This window comes from Globicephala melas, chromosome 8 (genome assembly GCF_963455315.2).
Source record: "Globicephala melas chromosome 8, mGloMel1.2, whole genome shotgun sequence".
Taxonomy (NCBI): Eukaryota; Metazoa; Chordata; class Mammalia; order Artiodactyla; family Delphinidae; genus Globicephala; species Globicephala melas.
The window spans coordinates 46,441,071-46,465,127 of NC_083321.1; the positions used below are offsets into that span (position 1 = coordinate 46,441,071).

The 24,057-nt window shown below is 46.3% G+C and overlaps 1 protein-coding gene across 7 annotated transcripts in view; it reads left to right on the forward strand.

Moving 5' to 3' along the window:
• The window catches only part of TRIM66 (tripartite motif containing 66), a 63,747-nt gene extending 40,816 nt beyond the window's left edge, over window positions 1–22,931 (forward strand). For 6 of the 7 annotated variants that reach the window (XM_060303551.1, XM_060303548.1, XM_060303552.1 and 3 more), the window contains 10 exons: window positions 8,176–8,697; window positions 8,858–9,050; window positions 10,481–10,541; window positions 10,993–11,167; window positions 11,482–11,771; window positions 12,187–12,313; window positions 12,597–12,671; window positions 13,063–13,215; window positions 13,629–13,847; window positions 14,585–22,931. In XM_060303551.1, the coding sequence (XP_060159534.1) occupies window positions 8,176–8,697; window positions 8,858–9,050; window positions 10,481–10,541; window positions 10,993–11,167; window positions 11,482–11,771; window positions 12,187–12,313; window positions 12,597–12,671; window positions 13,063–13,215; window positions 13,629–13,847; window positions 14,585–14,644 (1,875 nt within the window). In that variant the 3' untranslated portion in view covers window positions 14,645–22,931. The remainder of the gene's footprint in view (window positions 1–8,175; window positions 8,698–8,857; window positions 9,051–10,480; window positions 10,542–10,992; window positions 11,168–11,481; window positions 11,772–12,186; window positions 12,314–12,596; window positions 12,672–13,062; window positions 13,216–13,628; window positions 13,848–14,584) is intronic. The other variant, XM_060303553.1, reaches the window with a different exon arrangement.
• The last annotated feature ends 1,126 nt before the right edge of the window (window positions 22,932–24,057 follow it).

A 24,057-nucleotide genomic window follows, 5' to 3' on the forward strand; every position in this document is an offset into this window, starting at 1 on the left:
CAGCCATGATTGTTTTCCCTTTTGACTTTGGTCAGTTAGCAGATATCAACATAGTTACATCTATAGCAATAGCCTTACTTCATACAAGAGTATTTTGTTGAGCCGGAGGGGCACTCACCATCAGCAAGAGCAACTTTCCTATTGAAAATCAACTTGTGAAACCACTTGCAAGAAAAGTTAGTTAGTTCCCCCCTCAGCTGTCTGATTCAGCTGTGTCAAGATCTCCTGCTGTTAAACCAGTCTACTTTATATGAAGCTGTTGAAATTCTCAAATATCTCAAGGATTTAATTCACAAATCGATTTACCTCCATCCTTGTCTCCTTATCTGTTTCTTCAGCCAGGGTGAAGGCCTTCAGTATGTTTCCAAAACATGACACATTGGTCTCTTCTTCTACTGTACATTTACATGGTGATGAGTTTTTGACGAGTTTAACTTCTAGAACAAAAACCTGAAAGCAGAAGTGAGCAGGCAAAGCTTCAGAGCAGCAACAAGAACAGATGTCACAAACCTCACTCATTATATTCTATATGCGACTATAAGCCTGATCTAGTCAGCATTCTTTTTTTTTCTTATTTTTTGGCGGTTCTCGGGCCTCTCACTGTTGTGGCCTCTCCCGTTGCGGAGCACAGGCTCCGGACGCGCAGGCTCAGCGGCCATGGCTCACGGGCCCAGCCGCTCCGCGGCATGTGGGATCTTCCCAGACCGGGGCACGAACCCGTGTCCCCTGCATCGGCAGGCGGACTCTTAACCACTGCGCCACCAGGGAAGCCCCCAGTCATCATTCTTGATCTAGCAAGCTTAGTTATATGGTTTTCTTTGGAAATTTTTAGTTTTCCTATATTATAGCAGTAAGCAGAGTAAAAGCAGGAAGGCAGAACTTCTATAATGGCAGCTAACAACAGGGGAGAAGACAAGAAACTTCACCTGGAAATGTGCCATGATGTGAAGTCATTCACTGAAAGGACAAGCTAAGCCCTACATTCCTAGAAGTTCCCTAAAGCACCAATGAACTGCAGAACACCCCAGCAATAGAGGTTCATCAAAGTTCTTTTACATCACTAAGAATTGGTCTCATTAGGCATCATGTGCTCTGTTTAGTAAGACAGGGTAGGGTGCAAAGCATTTGAAAAATACTCCCCTTCAAAATAATATTTTAAAGCTAACTGCATTTTGTTATCGAAAGAGATATGTTTCAGATATCTGGAAAATTGACTTCTGTGGAACACCACCCTATCTGTGCCACTTTATCCTCAGCAATATTATCTTCTGTAACAACCTGAAATTTGTATTAAACTCAGGGTATGTGCACCAAGTGTCTGTTTATTGACTTCTTAATCACATCATACTAGGGCACTAGCTTTCTACCTAATGGCACAAAATCAAGACCAGCCAGCAGATTTCTAAGGCTGGGCCCAGTCTTGGATTCCTTTATAAGCTTGGAAAATTTGGGTAATCACTCTGTGTCTCAATTTCCCTTCCTGTTAAAATGAAAGAACAATGTTTTCTCTGAATTTTGACAACATCTTGTGGCAGTCATTAGAATGGCAATATTAGGCACATTGAACTCCAGAAAAAGATCTGGGTGGTGAGAATGGGGAGAGGAAAGGCAGCAGGTAACAGAGCACAGATCAACAGGATTAGATGGGTAAAGGACTACATAGGTGACTAGGAGAAAAGGTTGAAAGTCATACAATTCAGACAGGTCACAGGTCAGGCAGGTGGCAAACAGAGATAAAGAGATAAGAGACAAGGAGAACAAAGGGACAGGGACATACAATTTGGGAGGAGAGAAAATTAGGGGCAAGTGAGGAGATACTAGGTCATGGAGGTAAGAGGGAGCTCCCTTCATACGTCAAAGATGACCTGAGCTGATGACCAGTGTATGTTTTTTGCATTTTGGACTTTTCTTCCTCCCTGAACTAGAAAATAATTTATTTTTACTTGCAAACCTCAAAATACTTATTTTCCCTCATGAAATCTGAAGGTTTTATATGTGAAGATGAAGTCAAGGTGCCAGTTAAGCTTGGCGGTGTCAGTGATTGCCCTATACAGACTTTCCAGCTGGCCATATGCTTTCACCTTCTCTCATTTGACCTCTGAACAATCCTGGGTGTTGGAGAGGGCAGGTGGCATCATCTCCATTGACATATGAGCTCCTCCTGTGTGTGAGGCACCAAATGTCAGACAACTTGGTCACATTCCCAAGTCCTTCTCCAACCCTAGTATGTTCTCAAGAAGACTCTTCCTTACAGGCCCTAGAGACTCAGCCTGCTTTCCTGGCCCTGAAAGTTGGCCCTCCCCTTGCCCCTACTCACCTTGTAGCAGGGTAGGATGGAGGGTCTCAACTCCTCTCTTTCTTCCTGTACATGAAATAAGGACCTTTTGTTTTAGTATTTTGTAGCTCTTCACTCCAGAGAGCCAGATGAAGTATCAGAAATAACTAACACACAGCATAATGGGTTCCAGAAATGCCACTGTATTTGCATAGCCTATAGATATGGGACTGGGGCCGGCTTCCTCATAGCAGTCTCTCTGAGTCCCTTCTCAGAATTTCCCTGTAGATGTTTCCCAGGTTCTTGTTACTGTTACCAGAGCTTTCTTTACACCACTTACTGATAGCCTTGGCCTCCTTGAGATTGGCTGTAGATATGGACAGGAAAGAGACCAGTCTAGTCTTCAGTATCTTAGGACATGTTACCGACCTCATGCTGTCTGCTAGGTGTTGTGGGAGCAGGTCCAGCAGGCGCAACTCAAAATAAGCTGCAACAGAGTTTCTACAATTCTTCCATGGCTCAATCTGCATGCCCTCTCTTCTCTATCACTGTATTAACTCACATTTCATGATGTGCAATAAGTGATCAGGAAAGGGGAGTCGGTATCATACAAATGTGATCTCTACCCCTAATCTGGAAAGTTTTGTGTTTGGGGATTTAATCTTGTGCATGTCTTGTGACATACAGCATCTGACTATTATTACTCAGAATGGTCCCAGAGGGATTTTGGTGCTCTTACTGCTTGGCACCAAGGACCTCACTGAGAGTCATCTATGTAGATGAGATGACTGCATTAAATATACATGTCAGATAGGGACAAGGTGAAAGAGTCCAGCTCAAAGGATTAGACAGTCCTATATTACAAAAGGGAATACAATGATCGTTGGTTATTCTTATCCAAAGATAAGGAAATACAGTATATTAGAGAGCTATGTTAGTGCATTACCAGGACAACAAGACGACGCCAAGGGATGCAGGCCAGGGCATGTTTGAGATGGCCCTTGGCCTCTGGCCTCAGTCCCTTAAGCTGGGCTCTATGCCTACTTTATTCCATTTGGTTTGAGCATTCCCCCCCATTGCTTTTTCTCCTCACCTTTCTTATCTTGGGACTTAGACTATACAGCAAATTGAAGGCTTTTTATTGAAGACCATTGAAATACCAAGAAACATATAAAAAGCAAACTTTTCTTTGGAGAAATAAAGGGTATTTAGCTCATCTACTTTTAAAACTAAAAATTAAGAATAGAAAATATAAGCTTTATTAAAGCAGTTAAACAAATAATAAGGGGAAAGCGTTGGGGGAGAAGAAAAAGAGATGAGAAGAAAGAAAAAGAGAGGAGAAGAAGAGAGAAAAGGTCAAGAGAGACAAAGGGCAGGTGAAGGAAGGACAAAGAGATGGAAGAACAGAATGTGGGAGAGATCAGGGAAGGGGGTGAGCACAGAGAGGGGCAGAGGCAAGCAGACCAGAATGAAGAGTGTGGCTTTGGTGCCAGAGATCTGGATTCTAAATCTATAAAATCCTATGTCAAATATCGTACTTAGTGGCGAATAGTGAAAGGATCCCCCTGAGATTAAGAATGAGAGTAGGATGGCTACTGTCACTACTTCTATTCAACCTCATACTGGAAGTCTTAGCTAGTGGAGTAAGGCAAGAAAACCAAATGTAAGCAAAGGGAGAAATAAAACTCAGTAGTCACAGGCGACATGATTTATATGCACAGAAAATCCCAGAGTGACTTTAGTAAGGTCCCTGGATGCAAGTTCATGAACACAAACAAAGAGAAATGGAGATTTATAAAATTATGTTTTCAATAACATAAAAAACTGCAGATGCCCTTCTGAGCTTCATTTTTTCTCAGGTATAAAATTAGGGCTACGACAATAATAGCAATAACAATAATAGCAGCAACAGCAGCTGGGATTTATTGAGTACCTACTGCCAGACATTGCTCTAAATGTTTACATGGATTATTTCTTTTAACCTTCACAACCCTTTAATGTTTGTTGTGAGGATTAAGTGAGGAAATATATGTAAAACACTTAGCAAATTGCCTTGTGTATAATAAATTCTCAATAAATTTTAGCTATATAAAAATAGGCAGGTACTTCCCTGGTGGCGCAGTGGTTGGGAGTCCGCCTGCCAATGCAGGGGACACAGGTTCCAGCCCTGGTCCCGGAGGACCACACATGCCGCGGAGCAGCTGACCCTGTGCGCTACAACTACTGAACCTGTGTTCTAGAGCCTGCGCACCACAACTACTGAAGCCCACGTGCCTAGAGCCCGTGCTCTGCAACAAGAGAAGCCACTGCAATGAGAAGCCCACGCACCACAACAAAGGGTAGCCCCCACTCGCTGCAACTAGAGAAAGCCCGTGTGCAGCAACGAAGACCCAACACAGCCAAAAATAAATAAATTAATTAATTAACTAATTATTTTAAAAATAGGTATTATTTTAGAGAAACTTATAGACTTAGTTGTTAGTAGAACTAAGCTGCTATTCATTTGGCTTACAATTTGTGGAATAAACAGTCATGCATTGTTGTTTTAAAAAAATTGTGAATAGCTCTTTTTTTTTTAACATCTTTATTGGAGTATAATTGCTTTACAATGGTGTGTTAGTTTCTGCTTTATAACAAAGTGAATCAGTTATACATATGTTCCCATATCTCTTCCCTCTTGTGTCTCCTTCCCTCCCACCCTCCCTATTCCACCCCTCTAGGTGGTCACGAAGCACCAAGCTGATCTCCCTGTGCTATGCGGCTGCTTCCCACTAGCTATCTACCTTACGTTTGGTAGTGTATATATGTCCATGCCACTCTCTCACTTTGTCACAGCTTACCCTTCCCCCTCCCCATATCCTCAAGTCCATGCTCTAGTAGGTCTGTGTCTTTATTCCCGTCTTACCCCTAGGTTCTTCATGACATTTTTTTTTTCTTAGATTCCATATATATGTGTTAGCATACGGTATTTGTCTTTCTCTTTCTGACTTACTTCACTCTGTATGACAGACTCTAGGTCCATCCACCTCACTACAAATAACCCAATTTTGTTTCTTTTTATGGCTGAGTAATATTCCATTGTATATATGTGCCACATCTTCTTTATCCATTCATCCGATGATGGACACTTAGGTTACTTCCATCTCCTGGCTATTGTAAATAGAGGTGCAATGAACATTTTGGTACATGACTCTTTTTGAATTATGGTTTTCTGAGGGTATATGCCCAGTAGTAGGATTGCCGGGTCATATGGTAGTTCTATTTTTAGTTTTTTAAGGAACCTCCATACTGTCCTCCATAGTGGCTGTACCAATTTACATTCCCACCAGCAGTGCAAGAGGGTTCCCTTTTCTCCACACCCTCTCCAGCATTTACTGTTTCTAGATTTTTTGATGATGGCCGTTCTGACCGGTGTGAGGTGATACCTCATTGTAGTTTTGATTTGCATTTCTCTAATGATTAGTGATGTTGAGCATCCTTTCATGTGTTTGTTGGCAATCTGTATATCTTCTTTGGAGGAATGTCTATTTAGGTCTTCTGCCCATTTTTGGATTGGATTGTTTGTTTTTTTGTTATTGAGCTGCATGAGCTGCTTGTAAAGTTTGGAGATTAATCCTTTGTCAGTTGCTTCATTTGCAAATAGTTTCTCTCATTCTGAGGGTTGTCTTTTGGTCTTGTTTATGGTTTCCTTTGCTGTGCAAAAGCTCTGAAGTTTCATTAGGTCCCATTTGTTTATTTTTGTTTTTATTTCCATTTCTCTAGGAGGTGGGTCAAAAAGGATCTTGCTGTGATTTATGTCATAGAGTGTTCTGCCTATGTTTTCCTCTAAGAGTTTGATAGTTTCTGGCCTTACATTTAGGTCTTTAATCCATTTTGAGCTTAGTGAATAGCTCATTAATTCATTTATTCAGCCAAGCACTGCTCTTGCGTCTAGAAATACAGTGGATAAGCAAAACAGACAAAGTCCACACTCTAATGGAGTTTACAGTTTAGTAGGAGAAATAGATATTAACCAAATGGTATCACAGATTGGGCTATGAGAATAAGGTCCAGGAGTTATGAGAGCATAAAATGGGGAGCTGGTCTGGGTTAGAGCGAAAATTCACGGGTGAGCTGAATTCAGAAGGTAAGTGGAACAGGGGCAGGGCTAGGAGAATGTTCCATGCAGAAGAAGCGGTCTGTCTGAAGAGAGAGGTTGCATGTTTCAGGAACTGAAAAATTGTCTGAGTGGCTGGAGTTCAGAGAATGAGGAGAGAGCTGTTGTATGGACTGTGGCTGCAAAGCAGGACAGGGAAGAGGTCATCAAGGCCTTAGGAGCCTTGTTGAGCACTTTCTCAGTGGCGCGCAGTACAGTTTTATGCAGAGGACTGATGTGCTCAGATTTGTGTTTTGAAACTATTTCTCCACTGAGGAGACCACTACTGTAGTCTGGAAAAATATGAATGTGTAACCCAGGCTAGGACACCAGCAGCAGAGAGGAATAGTGGGAATATTTGAGAGATGTTTAAGGGGTGGAATTGATGAGGTCTGGTATTAGCTTGGGTGAGGGAGGAAGGATGCTCTACTGTTGTCTTCCTCCTAGGATTCAGCTTGAAGAACTGGGTGACTAGGGTGACATTCACTGATGTGAGGACAGTCTTTTCTTCACTGTTAATTAGCTTTACTAACTTAATATGGAAACTTGAGAGGGTATTTGAAGTATTTCTTTTCCTGTGGAAATCTGAATGTCTTATTCATGGGAAAAAGAATGACAGGTTTATGACACTGATTTTGGAAACTTAGAGATATTTACTCCTTGTTTCCCCTTCGATTTTCAAAAGATGTCAAATTATTATATCTTTTGTCTTAAAAAAAGGCAAAGATATCAAACTTTTAAATTCCTGAATGTTGCATTTAGAACAGGTCTTCCCACCGTCTCCCCTCCATCAAATCTCTTTCTCCAACATGAAAAACTGAAATGAATTCAGTGCAGTATCTATGTCTTTAACTTCTTTTTATCAAGCTTTTAAGTCTCTTCTGCCTAGGTCACCAAGCAGTTAGAAACGAGAAAGGAATTATGGGGGTTGGAATATTATTGCCTCATCCAATGATTGTCCAGATTGTCCATATTAAGATTTAGCTGCTCTGATGTTCTTTGCATCTGGTTTAGAATGTCTTTGGCAGGTATAGCAGGGCTAGAAAAGACCTTCACATCTCTTGGTCAAAGTCTTCAATCTGATGCTGGTGGTGCTGGAATTGATCTGAACAAGGCTGTGAGAAGGCTCTGGAGTTTGACCCAGGTTACCCAGGACTGACTGGGGCTTCCCAAGCCTTGGCACTATCTCAGAGAATGTCTGCAGCAGATCAGGGTTTGAGCCTTCTGAACTTCCTCCCATTTTTATGTAGCAGAAACTATCCTGCAGGACCCCCAGAAGGGAAGAGAGGCCACTAGTGCTGTAGTCAGAGGGGAATGTGAAGTGGGAGGGTAGTCCTACAGTCTGACCCTTTGCTTAGGTACTGGAAAGGGGGTGAAGGGTGTGGCTGATAGTGTGTGTGTGTATGTGTGAGTGTGTACCACCCTCAGGTCAGGTGGTAGGCTGTCCCTCTCTCTCTCCCTCTCATCGTCTGTCAGTCTGTCTCTCTCTCTTTCTCTCTCTCACACACACACACACACACACATGCACACACGCATGCACACTAGTGTCCTCAGCCGTGCCTGCCTCTGTGTCATAGCCCACCAACCTCCTTGGTATAGGGCAATGGAAATAGGACTTCTTGTGCTGTCTGCGTTCCCTGCAGCTATGAGACTCTGAGGCAGAGTGAGATCTGAGCATGGAACTCTTGTGGGCTGCATCTGTCCTCTCGCTCCCACCATTCCTAGCTAACAGCCTGACTGTCCCCTGTCTTCTTCGCTCCTGCAGCACTCCACTTCTGTGAGCATCATGGGCTTTTCCAACACACTGGAGATGGAACTGTCATCTACCAGGCTGGGGAGGACCTTAGAGCCACAGATCCAGAGTGCGAGCAGCCTGACAGCTGCCCCACCCCAGGTGGTACCAAGCCTGCTGAGTGGCCCCTCACCAACCGTGTCCAGCCTGGTGGGCGGTCAGAACCAGGCTATGGCCAGCCTGACAGCCAGTCACCTGCCGACCATGCCCAGCCTTGTGTGTGGCACACCCCACTCCATGCCCAACCTGATGAGTGATCCCTCCCAGGCCATCACAAGCCTGGCAAATGATCACTCTCAGACTGGGCCCAGCCTGATGTCTGGTCCCACCCACACTGTACCAAGCCTGGCAACTTGTCCTCTGCAGAGCGTGCCTCCGGCTTCTAACATGCAGTCGGAAACCGGATCCAGCTGCAGTCCTGGCTCTGGCCGAAATGCAGGGAGCCTGCACCCTGGGGATGGGGCTGACCCCTCCCTGGGGAATGCCTTGTGTAAGGTAGGTCTTGGGGAGATGCCATTCAACTTCCTCTGCTCATCGCTGGGCAAAAGGGTAGCCCCTGAAGGCTTTATTCTGGCCTTAGCTTAACAGCTCTGTGACCACCAACAGGAAAAACGTCTGATTTCTTTGATTCTTGTTGGCCTTTCACTTTTGAAAGATGGAAAGTGAGGATTCTACCCGCTTCACTGACTCTCTGGGACAAGGCCCCACAGCCCCTGGTCCGGACACTTCCAAGGATTTGGCTATCCCCTCAGAACTGGAGGAGCCAATTAACCTCTCTGTGAAAAAACCTGCACTGGTCCCAGTGGTCAGCAAATCCGTGGCCCTGCAGCAGTACCGGAGCCCAGAAGGTGAGACTCAGCAGCCTGCCTTTCGTGCTGACCACACACTTGAGCAGATGGGCTCAGCGCTGCCGTGAGACAGAGGTCAGCAGAGCTGCTCTGAGCCTGAGGGAGCAGTGTTTCTCTCGGGCTAAATTCACTTCTCCCCCAGAACTGACTTATTGATGTCTGTTCTGTTTCCCTCACTGTAGCCATGACTGATCCAGGCATGGCCAGAAATCAGCCTCCTTGTAAAATTCCCCATGCAGAATTTCGGGGGTCTGGGTTATAGGTAAGGGGAAGCAGGAAAAGCACATTCCAGAAGGGCTAGCCTTGGCAAAATATTTTAGGGGAAAGAGCATGTCTGACTTTGGAGTGTGATAGATCTAAGTTAGCAGACCTGCTCTATCTCTTTATGTTTGAACCTGGGCAAGATACCTAACCTTTCTGAGTTAGTTTCTTTCTCTGTAAATGGGGCTAATCATAGCTACTTCATAGGCTATTGGGACAAATAACTACAGTGAAATCATTTGATGACTTACTCTGTAGTAACAAGAATTTGCCTTGCACCTGGCATTAATGTAGATTTGTGCCTCACAGTAAAGGGACTGTGGACTGGTGGAGGTTGGCTCTGATTCTCTTCTGAGCTACCCACACCCCTTCTCAAATGCGGCTAGGCTAAGGCTCCTTCCTTCTGGAGAAAGTGAGGGAGTTGGGAAGTAGCAACTGCCTGGTGAGCATTGGGGGCCTTCTCATTTCAGTGTATGATTCATAAATGTTTAGTGTGTAATGATCAGTCTATTTCCTACATAATTAATAGATGAAAATGAAGCAATCTTTCTGTTTTTTTCCTCATACTGGTTCTTCTTAACTACACAATAATGTAACCCTGAATTTTAAGCACTTAAATTTTTGAACCCTGCTTGCCCATGGAAAGTGCTCAGGACAGTGCCTGGTGCCGAGTGGGCGCTCAGTAAATGCTAGTGTCCTCCTCTTTCCCCACACTGCTCCCTGCCCATCGCCACAGACTGCACTTCTCAGGGGAGGGTTCCTGGGAGCCTCTTGCCCCTGGAGGGTGAGCTGGATTCTCAGGCTGTGCTGAAAAGGCAGGGGTTGGACAGAATGACTCCTTAGAGCAGGTGACACCAGTGTATGTATGGGGAACAAGTGATTCCTGAGCTCATTTTGAAGGTGAGAAGCTGGCCCCTTGGCACCTGACCGAGCCCTCACCCCCAGGCAGCCTCTGAGTGTTACCTGTGTTTATCTTTTTAAAAGAAAGTGGCCTTTTGCCCTCTCAGGAGGGGGAGATATGGTAGGATTGTCACCACTATGAGTGATTACAGTGTTGGTAACAATGGTGTGACAGGTGTGTGGCCAAAGCATGAGTAGCAGATATGAGTAGAAGGTGTGGGTGACAGGGTGTGTTAATCATAAGTGTATTTGTTTGTCTTTTGCCTTAGAGTGTGAGAATTTTGAACAAGGAGCCCTAGGCCTGGATACAAAAGGGAACCAGAGCATCAGGTAACAGACGCTGGGCCCACCCTCCCTCTCTCACCCTCCAACCTCATGTCCTGGGAGGTTGGCACAGGAAGTGAGCATCCTTGATGACTTAACTAGAAGAAGACGTTTGCCTGCAGCTGTCTTCTTCAACCCCCAGACCCTGGGGTCGGGTGTGTGGTTGGGCGTCTGGGATGGTTGTGGGAGGATGTCCTGGCTCCTGCGGCGTGAGGCACGCAGTCTGTGTGCAGTCCTCCCTCTTCGGGGACCCCCCTTCTTTGATCAAAGGGCTCCCAGAGGTTGGCAGGACCCGGCCAGGCAGAGCTGGTAGCAGGGTGGAATAGGGGCCTGTAGAGGGTTGGACTGAGGAGATCTTGAGCAGCAATTCAGTTGTAGGATCATGGATGAGCCTGACTTAGAGGTTGGGGCCAGAGGAGGCTCCCACCGAGACCCAGGGATGTCGTTCTTGCCCTAGACCCTTCAATAGTGAGCCCAAGATTCCCTATGTGCGACTGGAGCGGCTCAAGATCTGTGCTGCCTCCTCAGGAGAGATGCCTGTGTTCAAGCTGAAGCCACAGAAGAATGAGCAGGATGGGAGCTTCCTGCTGATCATTGAATGTGGTACTGAGTCCTCCAGCATGTCCATTAAGGTACCACTTTTCTCTGCCTTCTCCTTGAACCTTGGCCCAGCCTAGGAGCCTCTCTTTCCTCTCTGCTACTGGGAGAATTCTGGCTCTGGCATTGTTCTGAGTCTCTGAATGGGGCTGTAGCTTGGCCAGACCTTGTACCCTGCTACAAGTGGTCTGTGAGCTGCGCACTAGGAGTGAGCTGTCCTGGTGTTCCAGGGGCTTGGCTGTCTTGGGGTCCTGGAATAAGTCGGTACCCAGGGCTTGTCATCTTTCCTCTCCCTCCCTCCACAACTTGGTGCCGTGCCCTGACTGCTCAGACTCACTTCTTCCCCAAGGTCAGCCAGGACCACCTGTCTGATGCCATCCAGGCCCCAAACCTGGGGGGTAGAAAGGTCACTGTCACATCTCTGGCTGGGCAGCGGCCACCAGAAGTGGAGAGTGCATCTCCTGAAGAACACAGGCTCATTCCTCGACCCCCTGGAGCCAAGAAGGGACCCCCAGTACCAATAGAGAATGAGGATTTCTGTGCTGTGTGCCTCAACGGGGGAGAGTTGCTGTGCTGTGACCGCTGCCCCAAAGTGTACCACCTTTCCTGCCACTTGCCAGCCTTGCTCAGCTTCCCAGGGTGAGTCATGCCAACCGCAGGCCAGGCCCACAGAGCTCCCTCAGGTGGGCTTCCTCCCTTCTCTGGGCCTGCATGAATTATGGGTCTGTGACTTCGTGGCGCTATAGCTGTGTGTCTTCTGCACACAGACAGGTGGATGCTTCCCTTCCTCCTCTGTTCCCAGCTTCCTCCTGTCCAGATTTGTCCCTCTACCCCTCTCCCAGCCTCTTGTAACTCCTAGTTTTCTGGATTCACTAAATCCTGAGTTACTAAATTTCTTTCAAGCTTGTGGCTAGGAAGCCGTTCTCTACAGGGCAGGGCTAGGGACTCAGTTTCTCATGTCACCACTCCCCAAGCTTGTCTTAGGGTAGTGGGACAAGGGAGGGGGCTCTGGGTGATGTGCTGAGGGCTAACTTGGCCTCACTTGCCTCTTCAGGGGAGATTGGGTGTGTACCTTGTGCCGCAGCCTGAGCCAGCCTGAGATGGAGTACGACTGCGAGAACGCCCGCTATAACCAGCCTGGAGTGCGGGCCCCTCCTGGCCTGAGCGCGTATGACCAGAAGGTAGGGAGGGGTCTCTGGGGCAGCCTGCCTGTGCCCATGGGAGCTGAGTCTTTTCTGAGGGGGTGAGAGGCCTCTCTGGATACCTCTCTTTTGGGCTGTGCCTATGGGGGCTCACTACGATTTTTCTTCTGCCAGCTGTTTTCCTCTGGCCTGGGAGGCTGAACTGTGCCTTAGTATAGCGACTCGTACCCTGTGGGACAGAGCCATCAGGGTCGCTATCGTTAGTCCTTACTGAGGTGGGGCCAGAACAAAGTAACACGGTTGCCAACTCTGCTTTCTGCAGAAGTGTGAGAAGCTGGTACTGTCCTTGTGCTGCAACAGCCTCAGCCTGCCCTTCCACGAGCCTGTCAGCCCGCTGGTAAGGAAAGCCTCACTGCTTCTGCCGGCTACTGGACTTGCTGCTCAGAGCGCCCTGGGCCTGGAGCAGATCATGGCGGTGCCCAGGGTGGGCTCAGAGCGTGGCCACTGGAAGCAGGAGTAATTTGTGCATGGCGTAGGGGACCCGGGGGCCATGGCCACTACAGCCCCCAACCAACAGCTGCTGCTGCGTCAGACCTGACTTGACATGTAAACCACTCCTCCTTTTCCCTCTCTCTTTGTCTTTTCCCTCCACATGTTTCTTCTTGCTGCCTTTGTCTTATGTTCTATTATTTCCATTCCAACCCATTCTCTATCTCTCCTTCCTTCTTATCCTTCGCTTTTTCCTCTACTTCTCTCTTCCTATTTGCTTCCCCTTCTCCTCCTGCAAGGCCCGGCATTACTACCAGATTATCAAGAGACCCATGGACCTGTCGATCATCCGGAGGAAGCTGCAAAAGAAGGACCCAGCCCACTACACCACCCCGGAGGAGGTGGTATCAGACGTCCGCCTCATGTTCTGGAACTGTGCTAAGTTCAATTACGTATGTCTTCCCTGTTTTCCCTCTCCCCTATTTCCAGTGACCCCAAGACTGTCATGGCTGGACAGAAGTGTCTGGTTCGGGCCTGGGCTGCCAGGAGGAGCTGGGAGCAGACCTCCTGGGGCCTACTGCAGTGAATGTTTATAAGCTCTTTCCCACATCGGGGCCTCAGCGTGGACTCAGGAGGAATATGGGGGCTGCTAGTGACTGGCCATCTGTGGGTAACTGTCAGGGTCACGTCTGCTTTAAGAGCTGATACTAAACTGGTTATCCTGGGCCCTCAGGAGAAAATGTAAAGTTCCAGACACCCCAGAGACCCAGCCAGGCTTTGCGCTCTCTGTATAGCTCTTGAGGGGCCAGGAAGAGATGGGCTGGTGGAAGGGGGCCAGACCATCACTGCTCTCCTCCCCCTTCAGCCCGACTCAGAGGTTGCAGAGGCAGGCCGCTGCCTGGAAGTGTTCTTTGAGGGCTGGTTGAAGGAGATCTACCCGGAGAAACGGTTTGCTCAGCCAAGGCAGGAGGACTCAGACTCTGAAGAGGTGTCTAGTGAGAGTGGGTATTCCACTCCCCAGGGCTTTCCATGGCCCCACTGCATGCAGGAGGGCATCCAGCCCAAGAGGCGGCGGCGACATATGGTAAGGAGGTGTTGCCAGCTGGCAGGCAGGTGGGTGGGTGATTGGGCTGGCAGGGGGCACCCACGCAGCATGTACAGAGTAACCTGAAGTGAAGCTGCTCGGGTGGCACAAGAGAGTGGTGACAATGAGCCCTCACTTCCAACCCCTTAGCCTCAGACAAAGGCAAGGCAGTGCAGGGCTCATCAGCTCCAAGGACCACTGAGGCTCAGAACCCTGAGACATGGGGGTACCTGCCCAGGGTCACCCAGAAAATTAGCAGCAGGACCAGTGCAGCAGGACCAGCTCAGTGCAGTGATTACCCCACACTGTGATGCCCATAAGAAGAGAAGGACCTGGTCTCAGTACCTGATCTCAACTTGGGTTTGGGAGAAAGGGAGAGTCTTTTCAGCCCCTTGGTGTAGAGAAGGAAGGAGAGGTTTTGCTTGCAGGAAAGACATCTAATCTGACCTTTTGTCTGGTCTCACCTGTGCAGACCTGAAACGTCGATTCAGTGCTATTTAATTCTGCTGAAATGTATTGCCTTCCCACTGTGTGCCAGGATCTGACTAGCCATCCCCGGTGGTTTGCAGCACTTGGCACACAGTGTTTAGTGGCTTCAGTGAGTTTTGCTGTTGCATTCCTGGGGTGGAATAAAACACTTTGGCTGTGGGGAATCCCCGTCTGGACAGTTGGTCTTTTCACATTGATAAACCCTACACTGGGCCATTCTGATGCCAAATATTTTTTTCTTCTTTCAGGAGAATGAAAGAGCAAAAAGAGTGTCGTTCCGCCTGGCCAACAGCATCTCCCAGGTGTGAGGGCTGGAAGGAGACCAAGTACTCCGGCAGCTGGCGCCCCGTCCTGTTGACCACTCCTCCCCACCTTTCAGCTCATTCTCTTTGGATTGTGGATGTGAGACAAGTCTTGTTGAGCTTGTAGTGCCCTTCTTTGCCGTTTGCATCTTACAGCGTTTATTTGGGAGCCGTAGTGCATCCACTACAGAGAGTAAACAGCAAAGAGGGGGGTGTTCCCTATTACCAGAACGATCAGTCGTGTAGGGTCCACTTGACAAGACCAAGCCCAGTTAGGCTCGGAAGGACCAAACTTCCTTGGTGAATTCTTTCTGCTGAGGAAGGCCGACATTTCTCACCTTTCAGTGTGCAGGGCTCAGGAGCAATGTATATATCTGAACTCCTCCTGGGCCCAGAAGAGGGTAAAAGAAGGGAGAGAGGTTCTGACATATGGCAGGCCTGTGATCCCTGGACCAGCACAGCCAAAGACTGTCACTGTTTGCCTTTGTTTGGCCTGCTCGGACAGAGGCACCTGCCCTGCACAGGGCAATGAGGCTTCTAGAGGCCATAGGTCTCAACTGGTGCCTATTCGGGTTCTAACGGTTTTCAGGGTATTTGTTTTTCATGCCCCCTTTCCTGATGCTGACTTAGGTGGCCGCTGTGAAGCTCTGGATGGTGTGGCATTCTTGATGGGGCTGGGTGGCTGTGCAGAGACCACTTACATCTTTAGGCTCCGATTTCACTGGCAGGCTTAAGAAGATGTTAACTTCAGAGCCTGCCATCTGTGCCACTGCTTTGGTGTCAGAACCTGCTTCTTAGAAGTGATTGTTGGCGGCCACCCCTTCATTATGTCCATTCAGAGGTCCAGACCCTGAGTTCTGCTTGGGAAAACTATGAGGAAGCTGCTGTCTGCTTCACATACAGAGGTTCTAGGCCAAGGAGAATGACCCACAACCAGCTCTCTCTGCTGGGTCTCTCCTCCTGCGTAGAGATCCTAATTCTCAGCTTCTCCACTTCACAGAGCCAAAGATCAGAAGTGAGTCCTCTGACTCGCCTGCCCTCAGGCTGTCCACTGCCCAGAAAAAGCCAAGACTCTGCTGGCAGCCCTTTTTTTGCTGGAGGTTGGAGAAGGCCAGAGGGACCAGCAGGAGCCAGACCTAAGCATTCGTGGAAGTTCTATCTGGCGTGGAAAAGGGGAAAACTGAGAGGCGAGAAGGCTCTTTGGTGTCCTTTGGTGACCCTGAAGCAACTTCAGGCCTTTATTTCTCCTAGAATGCAGAGAGAATTGTTCTGGAGGTCACAGGCATGGGAGCGGAGCTCCAGGCTGCATCTCGGATGGATTGGTGTGGTCTGTGCAAGGTGTTTGGGAGGAAAAGGCATAGGCAGGTGCTGGGGGTCAGGCCACTTCACGAGCAAGGGCTTGGTTGAGAGGGAACCTATTGCTGATGTTGGCTTGGCCTGGGGACGGCTCTCCCTGGTCCTGTCATGGCTTAGCTAATTTCAAGGGAGCCATAGGTCATGGCTTTACTTTTGCTAAGAGACGCAGTTTATTTGTAGGGCCCTTGTTAATGGGATAATTTTGATCAGAGAAAACATTTCTTCTCTCCTGTGAGTGGATGGAACTGCTCGTTTCTTTTCCACCCAGGCTGAGAGAGCATCTTCACTTCAAAGCAGACTGTGCCCACTGACTTGCCATTCTTTCACCAGCACATGCCAAGCTCTCCTAAGCAGATGAACTTCCATAATCCTGTTTTCTAGTTTGGGGTAACTAGGTCTTGAATAATCCAGTAGCCAGGCGATCTTTGCATGTAACCCTCTACTCTTTGGAGCTCACATGACTTTACGGTTTGGGCTCTGACCACTTCCTTTTCAATTTTCAAATCTTTTTCTCTGTTTAGTTGGCTTGGCAAGGTTCTCTCTGTAATTACCTCATTAATTCCTCCTCTTGGTCATCTTTCCTTTGTGTGGCCCACCTTCACACCTTCTTTGAATGAGCTTCACCAGTGTTTTGTGTTGGGCAGCTGGGTGAGGGCTATGACAGGCTCAAACCCAACTGACATCTTTCCCCAAGACCAGCTAGAAACCACAAATATGAAGGAAAATACCTAGTTAAGTGCTTGGCTTCACTTCTATCAGTGAAGTTCCCAGCTTGAGTGTAGCCTGCTGGGCCAGGGGACCTTAGTAATGTGGTAGAGAGTCACATATTCCCTTCCCACTGCAGAGACCCTGCATGCTGAGAAGCTCCCTTTAGGCACCTGAGCAGTGGGGGAGGGGTGGGAGGTAGGGTGTCCTTTCCTCCAAGGGTGTGAAGCCCGGCCCACCATCCATCTCTACGTTGGTTACCCCACAACAGTGCCCTCTCCCTGGCTTTTCCTGTGTACTTAGCACCAGTGTTTTAACTGCTGGTTTTGTTTTGTTTTTGCATGCAGAAAACAACATGATGTTTCAGAAGTTGAACAAAAGGCTACTAGCTGAGTGACTGACTTCACTGGCTCTTTGCTAACATTTGAGCTAATCCCGTTTTTGACTTATTCCCATAATGGCCCCATTGTGGAGTCAGTTGAGTCCTTTGGTCATTGACAAAGTCATGAAATGGAAATACAATGAATTCTGGATTCTTATGGTACAGAATGCAGTCCTAGAAGAGGAATTGGGTTTCTTGGGTATACTGAGAAACAGAAGAATGGAGGGCTTCAGTTGATGCAAAGGAGATTTTAGTGCACTCTTCTAGAAAACGGGTAGGTTGGCCTTGCCTAACTTCCAGCAATTGCCAACTACACACCCTGCCTGTCTTTGCAGGTACCCCCTCCCTAACAGCAGCCACCAGATCCTCTGTAGGCTCTGCTCCACAGAAGACCCTACCATCAACCCTGGCGGACTCTGGCTCTCTGTACCCATTTCTGGCAACAGGTCTTTGCCTTGCCTCTAAGACCTACACCTCTCCTTGTTTGTTCCTGGGCTCTGCTCTGCTTTCTGTCTCACTCCATGGTGTCACCTATAGTCTTCTCTTCTGAACTCCTGAACTGAGACTTTGCTCTTTTTGGATTACCATCCCCTATGCTTCCTCTTCTCCCACTCCTCCACTGCTATTAAATAAATTGCTTGCTCCTTTAGCCCAGTTCCAAGACCTTAGCTTTCTGTTCTCCCAGTCTTTCAGCTTTCTCCTGGACTTCTTCCTCTCCTGAGCCTAAACCCATGGCCCAGGACACACTGATGGTTTTGTCAGCATCCTGAACTTCCTCATCTCCTCCAACTCTTGCTGAAACTATCAACCATTCTCCATTTTCTGCATCAACCTATTTTTTGCTCCCTTTTTCTGGGCTCCTAAGCATGAAAAATTCAGAGTTGACAGTCTCAGTTGGGCTCTCAGTATTGATTGGTGTGTCTCTGACTTGTTACTACTCTGCTTTCTATCCATGCCCTTCATCTTTGCTGTCAGCAAATGACTGGCCTCATTGCCCGCTTCACAGAAGAGAGGCCCTAAAGCAAAAACTTGGCTGTCCGTATGCTCCTCTCCCCCTCCCATCCCTCTGTGTCTGTATCCCTCCTCAGCGCCTTTCCAGTTGCTCCTGTTTGGTGCTCTATTCTTGAATCCTGCTCTATGTCTTCCAAGACTTTGCTCCATTGCATATCCCACAGCTCCCATTTTCCAGGGTCTTCAAACTCCCTCTCCATTGGTTACCTCCACATAGCTTACAAACAAACAAAGTTCTCCCCAAGATTAAAACAGAATTTCTTAGAGTCTGTTGCACTTACAGTTTTTTCCTCAATAGCCAAGTTTCTTTAAAAAAAAAATCTGTTCACTGATTTCTTCTTCATCACTTTCCAATCCTCTATAGATTTTCATAAAAGTCACCAGTGACCACCCAGTTGCCAAATCAAGTGAATACCTTTCTGTCCTCAACTGTCTTGAACTCTCTACAGCATTTCACATCGTCTGCCACTTGCTGTTTGAAAAACCCTCTTCACCTGGCTTTCATGACTCCACAATTCTCTGGATTCCTCTTACCTTTCAGCCACACAGGCTGAGCCTTCCTTGAAATACTGACAGGGGGACACATCTGCAGCTTTCTGTGGTCTCTCCTCTTCAGGAGTAGGATAGGCAGGAGGGAGCACAGCTGCCCCTGCTCCCTGCCCTCTGTGTCTGCCTGTTCTCTTTGAGTTCATTTCTTCTCCTGGACTCAGTTCTCCTCATGCCAAGCATGTGTATGAGCTCTGCTGGGAGGACACCATCTGTGATTCTTTCTGTCCGTCTCTCCCAGTGCAGCACAGAGACAGATTTTAGCCATGTTTGCTAAGAGGCCCTATATAAATCAGCCCAAGAATGTGGATTGGATCTTACCAAGAAGGAATTTGGTGAGCTGGATTACCCAGCTGGTGGGCAGCTCAGCACCAGGATCCTCATGCCAGTTAGAGCCTGCCTTGGTCGGTAAGGTCTTGGAATCTCGGTAAGCATGTTTCCATGCATGGTTCAGTTCTGCTAGCCAGGAGGAGAATCCTGGCAGGGGTGGGTGTCTGCCACTGATAACATTCTGATGGAGGGAAACTGGGCAGTGCTGTGATTCATCACTTGCTTGGGGTTCAGCTGGGGTCAGCCTGGCCCCTTTAGCCGGATCTTTCCCGTCTGTTCTGGTCACCACCACCTGCTTGCTCCAGTTGTTCCTGGAGCTAGAGGCAGATGCCGGTGGTTTTCTTGGAGGCAGGAGGGTATGGTAGAAAGATATCTGATTTGAGATGCTGAACATCAAAATTTTGGCTCTGCCAGTTGTGAACTGTGTGACCTTGGGTACAGTTTCCCCATCTATAAAGTTGTGGGGAGGAAGGATGGTGAAAACTGTGCCCTCTCAGAGGCTCTACAGCTCTAAAGATGGTAATGGTGATTCTAATTCTAAAGCTCAGGCCACACAGGGAACAAGGGAACACTGGAGCAGTTCACAGCTAGGGAGTCTTGACCAAGGCAGGGCAAAGGGACTCACAGGCCAAAATGAGCTGCTTTGAGGAAAGTCTTTAGTAGCTGGTGCTGCTTCTGGAGCCATATACCCATTCCTCAAACTGCACCCCTTCGTTGGCTATGTAGGGCGAGTTCCTCCTAGGCCTTTTCTAGAAGTGGCCATTGGATCCAAAGTGGTTGGGGGCATGAGGGAGGAACATGATAAGGGGAAGTGTCACTGATCTTAATAGGACCTACACATTCTAGAACAAATTAAAAGATAGCACTTTTCTTTACCAGTAATTGTGTCCTGGAGTGTTTTTTGAGTGGAGATGGTTGAACATGCTTCATGGTCTTCTCACCCCCAGACTCCAACATCGTTAAGACACAAGGTGGGGAAGAGTAGATTGGGTAGCTTTCTCTCTAGGGAAGAACTCAGCTCTCTGCTTCTTATTGCATGAACACATCCTGTTCTTTAAAATACAGGCAGCAAGTCTGAAGGAGAGTTAGGGGGAAAAGCATCTTAAGAATGCTGTGGCTGATAGCTTAATCCTTGTCCAACTGGGTGGTGAGCAATGCTCTTTGTTCTTCTTTGTTTGCAAGGGGAAGTATCTCTTTCAGAAGTTTTCAGACTAATAATGGAAGGGTTGGTAAACTGGAATATCACCATTTTCCAACCCCCAGTGAATGAATGGATCTAGGCAGTGACCATCCAAGGTGTCCCATATCACAGAGACGTCCAGACATTACGTGTCTCCTGATACACAACATCATCTATGAAGTGTTTCCAAACAAATAGAATCTGAATCTAATCAAGTCTCTAGATTTAACTACCAATTTACAGATGTAGTTCCCAATTGAGAGGAAAAGCAAAGAACAGAGGAACATTTAAAATGACATCACAAGGATACAATCAGTAAAATCCAGTCTGTGAGCAATGACAGAACAAATGACCTGGTTTCTTCAGCAAATGTATTGCAAGGAAAAAAAAAAAAGAGATGGGGGGGAAACCTACAGACTAAAGAGACTTAAAAAAGCATATAAAACAATTGCAAAGTATGGAACTTATTTGCATCCTGGTTTAAAGAATATTATGAGATGATTGGGAAAAGATGAAAACTCAGGATATTTGATGATATTAGGATTTATTATTTTTAGTGTTATTATTACTTTTTATCTTTAATTTTTATGTTACTTTTTAGGTATGATCAAGATTTGTAATGGTAGAATATTAGAAACAATGAAAAGCCTATAGAAGATGGTTAAATAATTAATATGATATAATTAAAAATGATATTTAAAGAGTCTATAGGCATACTTGAACCGAGACAAAGACTCTCAAAGCCTTTGTTTGAATTAGGAATCCAACAGAGTCAGAAGATACATAAAGGGAGAAAGAAGTTCTAAACTTCTTCTGGCTTGAGAAACCTCTCGAGTATTTCAGAAAATAGAGATATCATTTAAAATAATTATCGAGCTCATTTGAAAAGACATTATTGGGACAAGTGGGGAGATTTTAATACGGGCTGATAATTTGTATTAATATTAAGCTTCCTGAGAGCGATACTTTGAGCTGTGGTTACAGAGGAAAAAGGCCTTGTTTTTAGGTGGTGCGTGCTAAAGTGTTTAGGGACAAAGGATCATGATGTCTGCAACTAACTCTCAGGGGTAGAAAAACTACATATTACGTTATTAGAGAGAGGTAAAACAGATGTGGCCAAAAGTTAACAATTGGTAAATCTAGATGAAGGGGACATGGATGTTTATTGAACTGTTCTTGGGAGGGAAAAAGAGCAAATAATTTTAACAAATGGAATATGAGGCATGCAATGTTTGCATCTAGAATAACAACATGGAAAATAATTAGGAGATGATGCTAAATTGAAAAAAGCAAAACAGAATTATATGTAAAATAAAAGAAAAAAGATACAAATACAAATATATAAAATGTTATTATCCTAAAATATATTAGGGTGGTAGCATTATGCATAATTTTTCTTTTTCCCAAACTTTGGTGTTAAAATGCTGTACTGCTTTTATACTTATACAAATACTTTTATATGTATTTTTAAACTTTTATCATGGTATATTTCAAATATCATATTTTATGTCTTAGCCAAAACCCCTCTTCCGAGAGTTTTTCCTAACTACCCAATCTAAAGTGGACCCCAGGCACTCGCTCTCACAATCTTGTTTTATTGTCAGCATAGCACTTACTACTATGTGTATTTATCCATTTCCTTAATTTGTTTTCTTACATTGTCTAGGTCACCCCTCATATGGTGTAAGCTCCCTGAAAGCAGAAATCTTGCCCAGATCCTAGAACAGTGCCTGTAGTTGCTCAACAAATATTTGTTGAATGAATGAATGAAATCAGGTCTTTGTCATCCAACTTCCCATTTTACTGGGAACACTGAAGTCTTGAGAAGGGGAAGGACTTGTCCCAGTTTCCTCATGAGTTGGTGGCGATGTCAGAGCTAGAACTCAAGCCTTGTGACTCAAGTCTCAAAAAGCTCTTCTTTCAAAATGTCTAAGGCCAAAAAAGCTCCTGGGCACCAGACAAGTGGCAGGAGTGAGGGAGGATCCACAGCCCATTCCCTTTGTTGCAGTGTGCCAGAAGCCCCATAGGTGGCGCCAGCGGTGCTCATTTAGCTCTCTGGCAAAGTCAGGAAAGTGTGCAAGGGAGACATTTTGATGAGGAGCGGGATATTTGCACAGCCTTAAATTGCCTTTCTACCGATGGCTCATTAGTTGTGAGGGAGAAAAAAATGCACAGTAATTAAACAGAGGAGAAATAAGACAACTCCTTGACTGTGTGATCAAAATAACGTCACCAGTGAGGCACAGGTGGACACGTGCATCTGGAAGTGATACCCTGAGAAGGACACAACATCACCCATCCAATATCGCAGCCTAGAATGCATACTCTGAACCTAATTATGGAGAAACATCAGACAAACCCAAAATGAGGAACGTTATGTTAAAGTCAGGGGATAGGGGGCTGGATTTTAAAAAAATGTCTATGTCACTAAGACAAAGAAAAGCTATGAAAATGTTCCACATTAAAAAAGGCTAAAGACACATGACAACTAAATGCAATATCCAGGACTAAACTGGGTCCTGTAGTGGAAGGGGGGAAGTGCTTCAAGGACATCATTGGGTCCACTGACAAAATTGGAATATGGACAGTAGATTACAGTATTTTATCAATGCTAAATATACTACAATTGATAACTGTGCTGTGGTTATATAATAAATTACCCTTTTTTTAGGGAGTATGCACTGGAGTATTTAGGAGTAAAAGGCCATAGTGTATGTAACTTACATTCAAATGGTGCAAAAAAATTTTTTTTTAATAATTTAAATATGTAAATATATATTTTAATATAATTTATCTACAGTGTATTTTTTCAACATATTTATATATTTAATTAGAAAAATATCTAATTAGAAAAAATATATACAGGATACAAATAAAGCAAATGGGGTAAAATATTAATAGGTGAATCTGGGTTTAGAGGGTATATGGGTATTCTTTCTATTTTTATTTTCACAACTTTTCTGTAAGTTTGAAATTTTTACCAAATGAAAATTTAAGAAGAGAAAACAATGAATTAAAGGATGGTGATTCCAGGCACCTCCTCTGCCCACCCATTCCTCTTTCCATTATGCAACAGTTCAGAGCTGGTACCCTGCCTTATTTGGGTGTGTCTTCTGTTGTCCTCTTTGCTTCCGTCTTTTCTCTACTGAAAGGATTGTATTTGGCTTCCGGACTCTGAGGCCGAGGCCTAAGCTGGAGGAGGTGAAATTACTTCATGGCTGGAAAATGCTACTGCTAGCCTCTGTAAGGGGATGTGGAGTGGCAGTGAAGGGCGTTGAGTTTAGTCTCCATCCTCACTCTGGCCTCCAGGAACTGAGTGTGTCTGTGGGGTCAGCTTGTTGGAAGCAATCTGGCTTCGGCTAGGTTTCCCCAGTCATCTTAAAGAGGCATCTGGTATCCAAGGGGCTCAGCTGGGGTGGGTGTGGCAAGAGCCTTGGCAGAATGGGGACAGGGAGGGCTTAGCTATCCTTTCTTTCTGCCTATAGTTTCTTGGAAGTGATACAATCCATTTTCTCTCCTGAGCCTGGAATGCTATACACCCTTGAATCCTCAGGAGTCCTTCCAATCTTCCAACGATTGACTTTGCATTAAATCAGCAAGGTTGGATGTCAGGTAATAGGGAGGTGGAATATTTGCCTCAGGTTTGATCCTGCACTTCTTCCTGAGATGGCTTCTGGTGGTGTTTCCTCTGGCTCCACATCCTTCGCACATGAGTTAGAGACTTCATCCCTCCATCCCCGTGCTGGGACCTGGTCTGCCCTGTCCCTTACCCAGTCAGGCTCATAGGAGAAGGAGGTCAGTCTCTGCAGTCAGCTGGGAAAAATGAGGAGGGTCTGGACTAAAGCTCCAGCTCCCTTTACTCACCTTGTAAGTCAAGCAGGAAGCGGTTACTCCCTCTTATCTGAGCTC